Raw genomic sequence first — 16,109 nt, forward strand, 5'->3', positions numbered from 1 at the left:
TCTAGGGACCTCATGAGAGGTGGTGAACCCCCCACATCAGCTACAGTGCTGGGTAAAGAGCAAAAAGGATGTTTGCTGGAGCTGGCCAAGCTCTGAAGCACAGAGAGTGGCAGGGTTAAAGATCCAGCTCACTGAGGGTGCCGGGACGGGGAAGCACCGCATAATGTGGTGCACGGTGCCCCTTCCAGGTTTAGTCGTCATCTCCCGGGGCTTCGGCCTTGAGCGTTGTACCAGATCCCTTTTGTGGGGAGTGCACATTGCAACAGTCTGTCTTTGCACCATGCAATGCAGGGAGGTGCCGGGTTCTGGTGGTAGGGGCTGTGCCCACTGAGCAGCCCCACTGCGATGAGATGGAAGGAAGGTGGGAGGCTTCTTGAAATCTGTAGACAACTGCATTAGCACCGTCGCCAAACAGGCCAACTGGTGCCAACTGGCCTTTGAGCCAAATATGCCTCTTTGTGGAGGGAAGGGTGGCCATGGACCGGCCAATGGCCTTAGCGGTCTCTTTAGTAGCCCTTAGGGCCAGGTCTGTAGCACAGCGGAGCTCACAGACCTGCTCACCAGCTGGGACATCTCTCACGTCCAGCTATCGCATAAGATCGGCCAGATAGACCTGTAGCACAGCCATCTTTTCAATCCGGGGCATCGCCCCATAGCCACACTCCCTCAGTCCTACTATATTCGAATACTTTATTTATTTCTGATGCAGCTTGAGTTCCTCAAGGTGAACTACATTCCATTTCTGAGGAAATTATGTCTTCTAAAAAAAAAAAAAGGAAAATGAGAGAATAACTCGGGGAGTGGTGGCTCCAGCAGTTAAGGCGCTGGGTTGCCGATCGGACGGTCTGGGGTTCAAGCCCTGGTATCACCAAGCTGCCACTCTTGGGCCCTTGAGCAAGGCCCTTAACCCTCTATGCTCCGGGGGTCCCTTACGAGGGAAATATCAAGGTCCGTGACGTGGGGCCGCCTTCCCGTGGGCTCACCACCTGCAGGAGGGACCGTAAGGGACGGTGCTGTGAGGATTGGGCAGCGGTCGAAGGCGGGGGCCTTCTTAGACTGCTGCCCCCGCGACCCGAATTACGGATAAGCGGGAGAAAATGAATGAATGAGAGAATAACTCATGAGCAGTTTATCCCCTAATTTTGGATATTTCCCCTTGCTTTTATATTATATTTGACAGCACAGTGTCTTTATTTATTTTTTATTTTTTTTACAACGGTTGTATAATAATGCTGACTGCAAAACATGTTTAAGTCAGGTAATTTTTTGTGAAGTGGTACCTCAGTGGTTAAGACATTGGAATTTCAGTAACACCAAGCTGGTCAGCTGGTTCTTAAGCAAGGCCCTTATCCTCAGCTGCTCAGTTGTATGAACAACACAATTGCAATTCACTGTATATACAGTATCTCACAAAAGTTATTACACCCCTCACATTTCAGAAAACATCTTATTATATCTTCTCAAGGAACACTACTATAGAAATTAAACTTAAATATATTTTAGAGTAGTCAATGTGCAGCTTGTATAGCAGTACAGATTTACTGTCTGCAGAAAATAATTGAACATACAGCCATTATTGTCTAAATAGCTGGCAACAAAAGAGTACACTCGAAGTGACGAACAGCTGTATATACAGTGGGTACGGAAAGTATTCAGACCCCCTTAAATTTTTCACTCTTTTTTATTTTGCAGCCATTTGCTAAAATTATTTAAGTTCATTTCTTTTCCTCATGAATGTACACATAGCACCCTATATTGACAGAAAAACACAGAATTGTTGACACTGTTGCAGATTTATTAAAAAAGAAAAACTAAAATATCACATGGTCCTAAGTATTCAGACCCTTTGCTCAGTATTTAGTAGAAGCCCCCTTTTGATCTAATACAGCCATGAGTCTTTTTGGAAAGGATGCAACAAGTTTTTCACACCTGGATTCAGGGATCCTCTGCCATTCCCCCTTTTTGCAGATCCTCTCCAGTTCTGTCAGGTTGGACGGTAAACGTTGGTGGACAGCTATTTTTAGGTCTCTCCAGAGATGCTCAATTGGGTTTAAGTCATTGCTCTGGCTGGGCCATTCAAGAACAGTCACAGAGTTGTTGTGAAGCCACTCCATCTTTATTTTAGCTGTGTGCTTAGGGTCATTGTCTTGTTGGAAGGTAAACCTTCAGCCCAGTCTGAGGTCCAAAGCACTCTGGAGAAGGTTTTCGTCCAGGATATCCCTGTGCTTGGCCGCATTCATCTTTCCCTTGATTGCAACCAGTCGTCCTGTCCCTGCAGCTGAAAAACACCCCCACAGCATGATGCTGCCACCACCATGCTTAATTGTTGAGACTGTACTGGACAGGTGATGAGCAGTGCCTGGTTTTCTCCACACATACCGCTTAGAATTAAGGCCAAAAAGTTCTATCTTGGTCTCATCAGACCAGAGAATCTTATTTCTCACCATCTTGGAGAACTCCATGCGGGTTTTCATGTGTCCTGCACTGAGGAGAGGCTTCCGTCGGGCCACTCTGCTATAAAGCCCCACTGGTGAAGGGCTGCAGTGATGGTTGACTTTCTACAACTTTCTCCCATCTCCCAACTGCATCTCTGGAGCTCAGCCACAGTGATCTTTGGGTTCTTCTTTACCTCTCTCACCAAGGCTCTTCTCCCCCGATAGCTCAGTTTGGCCGGTCGGCCAGCTCTAGGAATGGTTCTGGTCGTCCCAAACGTCTTCCATTTGAGGATTATGGAGGCCACTGTGCTCTTAGGAACCTTAAGTGCAGCAAAAAAATTTTTGGAACCTTGGCCAGATCTGTCCCTTGCCACAATTCTGTCTCTGAGCTCTTCAGGCAGTTCCTTTGACCTTAATGATTCTCATTTGCTCTGACATGCATTGTGATCTGAAAGGTCTTATATAAACAGGTGTGTGGCTTTCCTAATCAAGTCCAATCAGTATAATCAAAAATTTCTGGACTCAAATGAAGGTGTAGAACCATCTCAAGGATGATCAGAAGAAATGGAGAGCACCTGAGTTAAATATATGAGTGTCACAGCAAAGGGTCTGAATACTTAGGACCAAGTGATATTTCAGTTTTTCTTTTTTAATAAATCTGCAAAAAGGTCAACAATTCTGTGTTTTTTTGTCAGTATAGGGTGCTATGTGTACATTCATGAGGAAAAGAAATGAACTTAAATGATTTTAGCAAATGGCTGCAATATAACAAAAAGTGAAAAATTTAAGGGGGTCTGAATACTTTCCGTACCCACTGTATGTCATGTAACCATGCAAAGCCACATGTCCTATTCATCATGTTCATGTTTTTGTCTGCTTGACAGGACAATACAGATTTGTGTATCTTGTATTAGAGCAAGTTTAATTTCTATAGTATTGTCCCTTTAAAGATATACTAAAATGATGGATAAAATTCTCACTTCTCACAAGAATTCTCACTTTTGTGAGATACTCTAAGGGCTTCTGCCAAATGCCATGAATGTAAATGTATTTTTTAGTACAGTAACAGTATTTCTGTATTTACTCACTCTGTGTAAATGTTTGTAACTAACTTGTGATGTCAATCATAATTTATTAAATGAAACCTACATCAACAGCTTCATTTAAACGACATGTTAAATCAGCCCCTCAGTCTTTAAACGAATGCTGGCTTTCATGGCTTCTCCTCTAACTTAAAGATTTGACTTTAGAGCAACTCACAGTTGTGAATGTTGACATTCTTTTGAAATGAGGTGTGTTATTTTTAAGCAGCGACCATTTCAAAACTACACTTTACATGCTGCTACACACACTGCGGTGCATTTATTCTTTCCCTGTATCCCTGAATTCCTGCATTCCCAACTCCTCCAAACACTGAGTATCTATGTGGGGAAGGAAAGAGCTGACTGGAACCAAACCCAGCTGAATAGGCTGCTTTGTGAGAGCACCAGTGCTTCTGCAGCACACGTGCAGCTTTACATAGTCTTAATGCGCTTCACAAAGTTCATGACATTTGCCTGCTGAAAGTGATAATGAACTCGCCTGCTTTTAGGTGTGAATTATGTTTGGTGCATTAATAATAAGGCAGAGTGGTGATGTTACTGATATTCTATTACTGCTTATGATGTTAATATGTATATATTCTTTATTTTTTTCGTCTTTTCTTTTTTTTATTTAATTAAAAAATTAATTTGTTTTTTTGCATTCTTAATTTCTTGTTACCCCTGGTGTATTTTTAATTACTCAAAGCCAAATAGCTTGTCAAACCTATATATAACGTAAGATTGAGTAAAATAAACATTGCATAATTTACATTTAAATGACATGATGACATTATGATTTTACAAACTATACTAACAACTTAAAGAGTGCAGTATTAAAATGCTAATAAACAAATATTATAACAGCAAAAAAATGTCATATTGGTATACATTTATAAATTAAAATGTAGTGTCAATTGTTAAAAAATATATATAAATTAAACTAAACCGAACTGCATTATTAAATTAAGAAATAGTGAAAAAAATAAAGTGCATGCCAAAAATGCTGCGAGGAAGGAAAGGGTCACAACCTCTTGCTTTTATTTGCAAAATGTCAACACAATATCTAATTATAAAACATTTTCGTACACAATTTACTTAATATAGTCATAAATTCAAACATCACTGTTTTTTGTGATTTTTCTATTTATCCATCAGTTGCTCAGGTCATTGATAGATGAGTGCTAAATTATGAAATGTTTTATATTTATAAAATCTTTGTAAACAAACATTCATGACACGTTGAGAAATTTGTAGAAGGTACACACAGATACTTTAAAATACTTTCTTTCAGCTTCTACAAATAGGGGTCACCACAGCGGATCATCCATATTTGTGATCCGCATGTTTAATTTGGCACATTTTTATTTATTTATTTATACACTGGATGCCTTTCCTAACACAACCCTCCCCATTTATCTGGGCTTGGGACCGGCACTTAGAGTGCACTAACTTGTGCAACCCTAACAGCTGGGTTAGGTTCCCTGACCGGGGATCGAACCCAGGCCGTGGCAGTGAGAGCACCGAATCCTAACCACTAGACCAACAGGGAACCAGACACTTTAAATTAATGCACAAGTAATACAAAATAAACGGTACAGTACAAATAAAACAATGAGTTTAAACATTGCAAACACCACTGACACTACATCTCACATGATCAACCATAGGGATCACCAATTGCACTTTTTTTCCCTTCATATAAAGGCAAAGTAATGTTTACTGTAATGTTTATTGCAATGTTTAGAATGTTTTCCGGTATTGACAAAAAGATTATCTCTTAGAAAATATCTTGATGAGAGACTATTGAGATGTTTATGAAGGTCTAGACAAGATACCAGTGATAAACCATCATGACTATATTATAATATCTTCCATGACATGGCATTGATATGTAAGTTTTCTGAAGCAGGGTTCTAAGGCACTAGTGACAGAGTATATAAACCTTAAAGCTTTTGAAGTTTAAGATGCAAATGCTGCACACAGCATGAGTGGGAAACTGGTGTATTGCATCTTGTTTTTCTTTTTTTGTTTTTTTTCAGAGAGAGGCTTTGTCAAGCTGAGCTCATTTCTAAACCCCAACGTCTCAGCATTACCACATAAGAATGTGGAGCTAAGGGTGGAGATAGAAGCCTACCCCAAGCCTCACATCCGCTGGAGCAAGGATGGAGCCACGATCAACGGAGACAAGGTCATCAGCATGAGACAGGAACAGGAAACCGGGTAAGAAATGACCCCATTAATGCACAAAAGAAGCAATGGTAGTTTATTTGACTGCTTGCTTACTATATGCGCGTCTCACGCTACTGTAGGTACATCAGCACATTAACGCTAGTGAGAGTCCGTCTAGAGCAGAAAGGATATTACACCATTCATGTTTCTAATGAGGACGATTCCAAAGAGATGACCTTTGACCTAATGGTTAAGGGTAAGAAAGTTGCCTAACTCTTCTCTCTATCTACTGTCTATAAAACGCTTTCCAAGCCTTAGGCAATTTTTTTATGCGTAAATAAATCTACCTGAATATGTTTTCTGTGCTCAGTTCCTCCTCAGATCACCGAACTTTCAGATCATCACCTGCCGGAGAAGAAGCATGCCGTCACCTGTGTGGCAGAGGGAGTCCCATCTCCCACTATTCGGTGGTTCAGCTGTGAAAGCATTCACAAGTGACTACACACTTTTCATCATCACAATCATCCTCTTTAACTGTCATTCAGATGATTTTTGTTCATCATTAAGACCACAGAATATTTCAACTTTTGTCATGTGATCTACATGTCTAGCCTCCTAGAAAAAGAATGCATAAAACGTACACTTGAAACTTAATATAAAATCATAGTATCTCACTTAGAATGTGCTCAACTGGCAGCTGCTTTTTCCAAAATATCTTGCAGTACACTTTTCCTCCTTTGGGTGGCCCCCATTCATTAAGAATCACTCCAGCTGTAAAGGCCAGCCCCAGATGTTACACAATAGCTTAGGTGTCTTATAAACCTCCAACCTTTCTGACACACTAATGTTTTTTATTCAGAATAAGAATAGACATAGTGTAAGTGTTTCCATTATAGTTGGCTTTGAATATGCCTTATATCATGCTGAAGAGCTTCTGTTCCTGGTAAGCATTAAGTGAGCATGAGAACACTTTTGCAAAAAAATAAATAAATAAAAACAATTTCTATGATTTATTCATAAGCTGTCATCTTAATGCCCTGCAGAAACTTCAGCTTGGCAATGAGGATACTCTCATCCGGCTTGGTTTAATGTGTTTCTCTCCAAATGTCTATTTCAGATGCAGCAACAAAAGTGCTGTGTGGAGCCCTCTAGTGGCAGATACAGAAAACATTGACATTGTGACTAACACCACCTATAACGAGAGCCGCAAGATCCACCAGGTGTACAGCCAGGTGATGTTTCTCCATCCTCAGCACATCACTGTCCGGTGCCAGGCCGAAAACGAGAGAGGAGCTCTGGCACGAAACATCAGGCTTGTAACAAACAGTGAGTGTCCTGGTTTGAATTAAATTATTACTAGAATTATTATTATTATTTGTATGATTATTATTATTATTATTATTATTATTATTATTATTATTATTCATTGATGAGTATGTTGTCTAGCCTGCTTTCTAAGACATTTTTGGTTTACAGGTAAAAACAGAGATGATGGTACATATGCAATGGAGCAAATGTAACTGTGAAAAGACAATCCTTTGGATCCAAGGCAACAGGCCAATTTTGGAATGGCAAAACGTTAAGCTTTAATTGTCTTAATAACAAATCACTGGTCTGGAAATTAAATTAAGAATTTAATTTGTTCAGAAATGTAAAAATAAATAAATTAACCAAGCATTGGATTGATTTCTTTAAATCCTCATTACTGTTCCTTTTAATGTTGATCATTTCAAATAGTTGATGATTAAAACATTTTGTGGACCCAGACATGTGTTCAAACATTTTAATCATGAGCATGATTTTAACTTTGCATAAAAGAAGACTGTAAACATGAATTTCCCTGTTTCTACCTTTTTTTCCCCCTGACGCTGTCCACAAAAGTAAACAAGCTAATGGTGGCAGAGGAGCTCTTCTTAGTGCACTTATTTAATTCATACTCATTTTTGCTGCCCAGGGGTGTACATGATTGCATTCTGAGATGATAACCAGAATGCACAAACAAAAATAAAAAAGATCTATTTCTTCTACAGTACACTTATATTAGAATTAAACAATAGGCAGAAATTAGTTTTACTATTGCAATATCTGGCTGTTCATCAAAGAAATTCAAACCCATGGTCTCTCATGAGGGTCTGAAATTCCCCATTCTTGTTTATACTTGATCATTCAGATTTACCTCGAGTCAGATCAAATTAACTCTCAGTATATATAAAAATAAGCAAATTCCCATTCTAAGCCTCATGCTGTTTCAGCTCCAAAAACAAGGATAAAAAGCCCCATATTGCCGAATCTCACAAAGACTATAAGAGAATAGGAATATAATCGACTAAACATCATTTAAAATAAACAAAAAAGTGAAAGGAAAAACCCTGTAAAACAGGTCAAAAATAAGTAAAATGTTAAGTATTTTAGTTTTTTTTGTTAAATGAATGCAATAGAATGCATATAATAACATTTGAGCGTGTTTAATTAGTCCCAGTGTGTACTCTCTTAAATGCACAATACACAAAAGAAAGACTTAATGAGCTCATAAAGATTCATGCATGGCTGTTTTGATTAACCAATTACATCATGCCACCAACCATCTCATCTATATTTTGATAAATTACAGTCATTACAGTTGTCTTTTCCTTTTTGGCTTGTTAATTGCCAAATATTGTGTGTATATATATATACATATATATATATATATATATATATATATATATATATATATATATATATATATATATATATATATATATATATATATATATATATATATATATAAATAAGTGCTGAACAAAAATTTATTGTGTATGCTGAATCTATTGCCAGATCTGGTCTTGCATAACTTTGCTAAATAATATGTGTCTTTGTCTTTTCAGCTCTGTTCTCACAGGTAGCTGTTTTGGCTGCTGTTCTAGCACTGGTAGTCATAGCCATCATTTTTATTATCATCCTAATCGCTGTGTGGAAGAAGGTCAGTGGCATTTCAGTTTTATACATGTATTTTTTTTAAATGTTTTTTAAGTTAGCACACAGTGGCCTTTCTGCAATTACATACATTTTCAAATCACACACTTTTTATTTACATTATTACATGGCTTTTATTTGAAATAACTTTAATGGGCCAATCTGTGTCTAATATTCTGAATACGTATTTAGCTGCAAAAAAACATGAATAATTTGCCATGTTTCCAAGGCTTACATAAGCAACCCATTGTAAGCAAACAAACAAACAAAATCCTCATTAAACAATCAATGTAATCATAATTTGTGCATATAAAATGAATGGACATTAGATTTCAAATGTAAGAGATATCTTAATTTGTGTTAGTGCTTGGAGTTGGTGCCACCATGGCCTACTGTGACAATAAATAAAACTTACATATATAATATACTGTACTTTTACCAAACTGCATTATAACTATAAAACAAAATCAAAACTCTATTAAAAATATACGAAGAAAAATAGGAACCAAATGGATTTCCAGGTAAAAATGTTAACCCTGATATAAACACTACAGTATTAACACAATCATGTGCTTGTGTGTGTGTGTTTGTGTGTGTGTGTGTGTGTGTGTGTGTGTGTGTGTGTGTGTGTGTGTGTGTGTGTGTGTGTTTGTGTGTGCTTTTGCAGAAGCCACGTTATGAGATCAGATGGAAGGTGATTGAGTCTGTGAGTCAGGATGGACATGAGTACATCTACGTGGACCCTGTTCATCTTCCCTATGACCTGGCCTGGGAGATGCCTCGAGACAGTTTGGTCCTTGGTACATGCTAGAACTTGATTACAAATTCAAAACTTAACTCTTATAGACCGGAAATATTCCGTTACATCTTTCTTCACATTAATGAACAAAATCCAAGTAAAAAAACATAGAACCATGTCAATGGGAAGGCCCATGCAAACTTATTTACACTCTTTCATACTGGGGCATGTGATTGTGCTCAGAATTAATTAATAACATTCAAACTCATGATCATACAGCTGTGATCAATAAAGTAATGGTGATTAACTCCAAATAAAGATCAGCTGTTTGAGCACAAGTAAGGACACTTACTTAGACAATGTAGTGTGTTCAAACTAGTGCACTACTTAATATGCAGTGACATGACTACATCATACATACGTATTCCAACCTTCCAATTTTACACATTCTAATAATTAAACACTTGAGTAATTAGACAAACGATATTAGGAACATCAAATAAAGTTAAAACCACTCACTTAAGTAATCATTTGAGAGCTACTACAATGATACTTACACTTTTTAGACTAAATTGGCCATTTTCATTGGTGCTGAGACGCTTCAGTAAATATGACATCATTTGCAGTAAGGAAACATAGTGAGGATGGATGATCCCTAGTTTTTGAGGTGCATTGTGGGAATTTTTTTAGGGAAGCAAAAATTCCAGAGCACTGAAAAGCTTTTGAGATTAAGATTCTTAAAATGGCCGAATCCTTGATCAGTCTACTGACAACTAAACTATGGAACTGATTAAGACACAACCGTCATCCAACTACTTTGCAAAAACAGTTTGAAAAAAGCTTCCTGTCTGCTTCTGTTTGAATGTTAAAAATAAATTAAACTGTCTTGTTTGACCCTGAGCAGGTCGCACTCTGGGATCAGGAGCATTTGGCAGAGTGGTGGAGGCAACTGCATATGGACTCACCAATTCCCAATCTTCTACTAAAGTGGCTGTAAAAATGCTCAAATGTAATGCAATAAAACATGTTGATTTATCTAAAACATCTTCCTAACTGCATGCTTTTTCATTTAATATTATGGCTAATATAATTGTTAATTTAACTTTGTGGTGTCCTCTAGCGACTGCACGTAGGAGTGAGACTCAGGCTCTGATGTCTGAGCTGAAAATCATGAGTCACTTGGGGCCACACCTCAACATTGTCAACCTGCTGGGAGCCTGCACCAAACAAGGTAATGTACTGTAAAATAGAACATGAGCCAAACATATGGAAAACACAATTGGTTCTTTGTGGAGAGTAAATGTATTCTCATCTCATCTCATCGTGTGTAGGTCCTCTGTACCTGGTGACGGAATTCTGTCGATACGGAGACTTGGTGGACTACCTACACAGGAACAAGCAGAGCTTCCTGCAGAACTATGCTAACAATAGCCAGCTCATTAATGGCAGCAACAGCCACATCAGCATTGACTCTGGTGTGCCTTCTGGGAAAGGGTATGACAATAAAACATGCTTGTGATGCTTCTTAAAAGTTTCTGGCAGTCTTATTTAAAGAAAAACAACATGTAATAAATAGTACCAGTAAAAAATAAAATTCAGAACCATTCACACCTACAACACCTAAAAAAGATTCTTCCTAAAAGTATTAACAGAAGTGCTTTTATTTATTTATTTTTTTTACATTCACTAAACCTGGTCAATGCTTTGATAAATAGCTATGATTAATTTCATAGGCTTTAAAGTGATAAACTTAATTCAAAGAAATGTAGCTGTATATGTAATTTTTTATCATATAAGACTGAAAATATATGATCTAGCCTTGAAACTGAAGTGTTAGTCATTTGTATTTGGGGAAAAAAGTAAAATAATGGCGAACACATGGAAACAAATTTAGACTGGGTCATGTAATTTTTTCCAGGATCTCAGGAACTGCTCCAGAACTTCCTAACCAAATTTTAAACTGTCGCTAGGTGTAAATTAATGTGTGACCATGTGTGTACAAGTTGCTCCAAAAGGTCTACAAAAAAGAGAAAAAAAAATTGTATTTCGTAAAGAAAGTTTAACCATAAGTCTTTTTGCGCTCCTTATAATATGTTATGAAATATTATGGTCTTCATCCTGTAGCTATGTGTCATTTGGCTCTGAGAGTGATGGTGGTTATATGGACATGAGGAAAGAAGATATGACTGAATACGTGGCAATGCAAGAGCTGACAGACAACATCAAATATGCTGATATCCAGCCATCTCCATATGAGTCACCATATCAGCAGGACATCTACCAGGAACAAGGTAGACATACATTAAGACAAAAAACATTGTCTTAGTGAATTGTACAGTCGAGTGTAAAAAAAAGTAATAGTACAAGAGGCTTGTTTGAACAATTATTCATTTATTATTTTCATTTACATTTTTGGAAACAGTCCTTCTTATATCATTAATCAGTTTTTCTATCTTCCTAAACCAAAATAAAACAAAAAAGAAAAGCATCGATTTGAGAGGATATCCACTGAAGTGGACCATACACTGTATTTAAAAAAACTTCCTTTAAAATAAACCCTTAAAGGCTGAAATATTATTAAAATAAAATCATGGCTTAGTGTGTATGTATTTTGGCACCTAGACATAAAATGCCTGAACATTCCAGCCAGCTGTTGAACAGATGTGTTTTTTTAAAGGTTACTTCAGAAAAAAAGAATGCTACTGGGAGTATAGTCATTTCAGGTCTATTATTATAATCATGTAATGTTGTATGTATTAATAGAGTAGTGTGCTTGTGTGTATTTGTGTTTCAGGTCACAGAGTAGACCTCTCACTGGTCATCAGTGATTCTCCCATTCTGAGCTCTACTGATCTGGTGGGCTTCAGCTTTCAGGTGGCCAAAGGCATGGAGTTTCTGGCCTCCAAAAATGTACGGGATGAGATTTCTAATCCAAATTTTGCGCAGACAAATGGCACAGTGAACGCATATAGTTACAAGTTTAGTACTGTGTGCTGTCAGTTTACTATATAATCTGTATTCTTTACTGTATTTTACATATTTATCCCAAAAACTGTTAGAATATCTATTCATAAATATTAGTCTGTATTTAATAAAAGATGAATGTGCACTAATATACGCTCTTTGGGTCTTCCAGTGTGTTCATCGTGACTTGGCGGCTAGAAATGTCTTAATATGTGAGGGAAAACTAGTAAAAATCTGTGATTTTGGGCTGGCCAGAGACATCATGCATGACAGCAATTATATCTCCAAAGGCAGCGTGAGTAAAAACCCTAATCCATTCATGTGACCCACTTAATGTTTTCTTATGACTGTCAGCATTCTGAGTATGTTGTATATCAGTATAAAAACTTCTTGGAGTTTCAATTCAATACTTATACAGGTTAGAATACAATGCTATTAAATCCTTCATTCATGTATAGTGTTATTTATGTCTGTACTTTTAAGACTCTCTAACAGCTGGAACCAAATTAATTGCGTGTGTAAACACACTTGGCCAATAAACTTGATTCTGATTCTGATCAGTCAAAACCTTCTGTAGAATCCTTTTGTAGAACAGCCATTTGTTCCAGGTGGTCCAAATCACAGGTTTATATAAATGTACTCTCATAAAGAGTGATGTTTTAATTTACTAAAGTTTAAGTAAAAAAATTAAAGTTGAAATATTCCTCCACAGGAACAATTTAAGTCAAAATGTCTTTAGTGCTTTTTGTAAGCATGTACACTAATCTGAATGACTACCATCGTTGACACTAAATGTTGTTGGGTTTGTGTGTTTTGCAGACATTCTTACCACTAAAGTGGATGGCCCCAGAGAGCATCTTCCATAACCTCTGCACTACCCTCAGTGATGTCTGGTCTTATGGTATTTTGCTGTGGGAGATATTCACTCTAGGTGAGATCTTCATTATTTTAATCACAATTACATCTGGGTACGAGTAAATGTTTTATTGTTTAATTTGTCCATCTAGGATCAAAAACTTATTAATGGCTGATTCAAATATTATATTTCTTCTAAATACTATTTTTACAGGAGGAACCCCATACCCAGATCTGCCTATGAATGAGCTCTTCTATAATGCTCTTAAGAGAGGCTACCGGATGGCCAAACCTATGCATGCTTCAGATAAAATGTAGGTCTTATCTAATTTGTCCATTCTGTTTAAATAACTATCAGTTACTTAATATAGGGGAGTTCAGTTTAATGCAACTGTGAAACATCAAACCCAAGAAATCCAAACCAATTTTTGTTTCTTTCAGTTATGAGGTGATGAAGAAGTGCTGGGAAGAGAAGTTTGAGAAGAGGCCAGACTTCTCCTATTTGGTGCAGGAGATGGGACACATGCTTACTGAAGGCTATAAAAAGGTTTCCACCACTCTTTTTTTGTTTTCATTGCACAATGATGCACAAAATGTTCATGCTCATGTTAGTCATCAAGTGTCGAATGCATAGTAATCCTTCTCTAAATCCAGACTGTCAGACTGCTGAATGGCAACAATGAATCTCTCTGTTTCTCTCTCCAGCGATACTCCCAGGTCAACGAGAGCTTTCAGAAGAGCGATCATCCAGCTGTGGTACGAAGCAAGCCCAGAATCCCCTCTCCATTCCCATGCACACTCCCTCCCACTTCCCCTTCCACCATTTTCCCTCCATCGTCCACACCTAACCGTTGCCTGGAGGCTGATCAAGATATGGCACCTCCACTTTATAACGGTTACATCATCCCTATTCCTGACCCCAAGCCGGAGGAAGAGTGCCAGGAAGTCAGTATGCCAACAGAAATTAATTCAAGGTAGGGAAAAAGCTTCCTGTCCAACATAAATACATGGATTAAACTGCCAAAGACACAGAAAAGATGCTGCAACAGTCCTTTTATGTTTCTCAGATTGCTCACATGGGCATGGTCTCACATGGTTGGTTACATGCTTGGGCCATTGTCTGTTTCTTTTAAAGAGATTAACATATAAACAAAGTTTTTAAAATTATAAAAAAAACAGGTGTTCAAATAAAATGCATTGAATAACTTTATCATGGACTCCTAAGATATACCTATTATATGTTCATTTTTTTCTCTCGTATCTGCAGCTCTGCAGGTTCTGAGGCAGAGACAGCATCATTGGAGGCTCCCAGTGCAGAACACGAGTTTGCTGATCAACTGAAGGAACACTCTTTTACTCCTGATGCAGAGGAGAGCTTTCTGTAACACCATGTTGCTTCCTCTTACACTGGAGAAAATCTGCTACTGACATTCAAACAAAAAGCAGACACAACACCTGCCACTGAGGTGAAACAGTAGTTATTTCAGACCACTAATTAATATGTTGATTCCATAAGTTAATATTTCATAATGACACTTGAACTTGCAATCCATTGTACTTAGAACTCAAACTCTAAAAGTGCTTCGGCCATTGCTAACAGCAAGTTTCTATTTCTATGTCTAATCTCTGAATTTGAAATTAATTAGATATATTAGTCATATTAGTGTGATAACCAAAAATAAATTGCATATAATATGTCAACTGTCTTGATTATCTTTGCTTGCAAAACTTTACAATCACAATGATCTTATCATATTATTAAAACTGGTTGGAAACAGTTGAATCTAGCACTGAAAGCTAAAATAAGCTTAGAAAGCTTTTAAAATACCGTATTGTAACAAAAAGCTATCAGGTACAATCAAGATTTATCAACTTTGAGTTTATCAAGTCTGTATATTATTGTTTTACCATATTTTGTAATTCCAAACTAAATGACCATTCTATTGAACTTTTTCCAGTCGGTGGTTAGTTTTTTTGGGTTCCAAGTACAATGGATTGCATTGTAATTATTTTGTGGGCACAAATTACACAAGTGTTCATGTTACAGCATCACTGAATCCATTACATGTCATTCCATAATGTCCGAAATATTTTAATTCATGGCCAAACTGTCTTTGTTTTTTTGTGTTTGTTTGTTTTTTATAGCCAAACCTTGTTTTGTTTCTTTTTATAAGAAATTGCATTGTATAAGTAAGAACCGTTAGAATAACTACAGGCAACTAATATCAGATGTAGAATTTCTTACAGGGCAGATAAATTCCAAGGAGAATATATTATACTGGGATAGTATACTACTATTATAGTGGTAACATCTGCCCCTGTGTTGATAGGTATCAGAGCTATATAAAAAATAAAAAGGAACAGTCTGTTTTCCTCAAAAAGAGTGTTAAGAGTTTGTTAAGATTGTAAATGTTGGTACATTACAAAGTTGTATTAATGTTACTTAAAATAGCCAGAAAGCAAATGGTATTTAGGCTTTAAAAATGCCCATTGGAGATCATGGTTATATATATATATATATCGGGTTTATTTCAGTATGCCAGGCATGCTCAGAAACTAGCAGAAATCCCTGCTTTAGGTTGGGGAGAGTATTCTGTAAATCTGCTTATTGCTTTTAGCTGAATATATACATATAGTACATTTTCATTAATTTTGTTCATTGAAACATATAGATATTGACAGTGGTCCAAGTTGAGGCTTGCTTTGAGCTGCCCTTATATGTTTTTAGTGCTTGGATGTAAAACCTTTAAAGGTAAGGTAAACAATGAATGTTATTTTTTTTTTCAAACTTTCTCAATATCAGCTGAACCCTGCCTCGGGCTGTCTCCTATTGGCTGACACATAAGTAGTTCCAGTGAATGCAATTTTTATGGTTTGATGAGTGCTGATTTCAGCACCTTGTCTTTAGTA

At 37.2% G+C, this 16,109-nt stretch overlaps 1 protein-coding gene across 1 annotated transcript in view; it reads left to right on the forward strand.

Moving 5' to 3' along the window:
- pdgfrb (platelet-derived growth factor receptor, beta polypeptide) overlaps positions 1-15,580 on the forward strand; it is a 38,269-nt gene extending 22,689 nt beyond the window's left edge. Inside the window, exons 7-23 of the mRNA XM_083546955.1 lie at positions 5,557-5,737; positions 5,827-5,942; positions 6,057-6,180; positions 6,804-7,012; positions 8,554-8,648; positions 9,309-9,441; positions 10,285-10,389; positions 10,501-10,611; positions 10,712-10,874; positions 11,505-11,671; positions 12,175-12,290; positions 12,517-12,639; positions 13,164-13,275; positions 13,414-13,513; positions 13,641-13,746; positions 13,905-14,173; positions 14,467-15,580. Of these exons, the coding sequence (XP_083403081.1) occupies positions 5,557-5,737; positions 5,827-5,942; positions 6,057-6,180; positions 6,804-7,012; positions 8,554-8,648; positions 9,309-9,441; positions 10,285-10,389; positions 10,501-10,611; positions 10,712-10,874; positions 11,505-11,671; positions 12,175-12,290; positions 12,517-12,639; positions 13,164-13,275; positions 13,414-13,513; positions 13,641-13,746; positions 13,905-14,173; positions 14,467-14,584 (2,348 nt within the window). The 3' untranslated portion in view covers positions 14,585-15,580. The remainder of the gene's footprint in view (positions 1-5,556; positions 5,738-5,826; positions 5,943-6,056; positions 6,181-6,803; positions 7,013-8,553; positions 8,649-9,308; positions 9,442-10,284; positions 10,390-10,500; positions 10,612-10,711; positions 10,875-11,504; positions 11,672-12,174; positions 12,291-12,516; positions 12,640-13,163; positions 13,276-13,413; positions 13,514-13,640; positions 13,747-13,904; positions 14,174-14,466) is intronic.
- Positions 15,581-16,109: the final 529 nt, after the last annotated feature.

This window comes from Silurus aristotelis (genome assembly GCF_946808225.1).
Source record: "Silurus aristotelis genome assembly, chromosome: 7".
NCBI lineage: Eukaryota > Metazoa > Chordata > Actinopteri > Siluriformes > Siluridae > Silurus > Silurus aristotelis.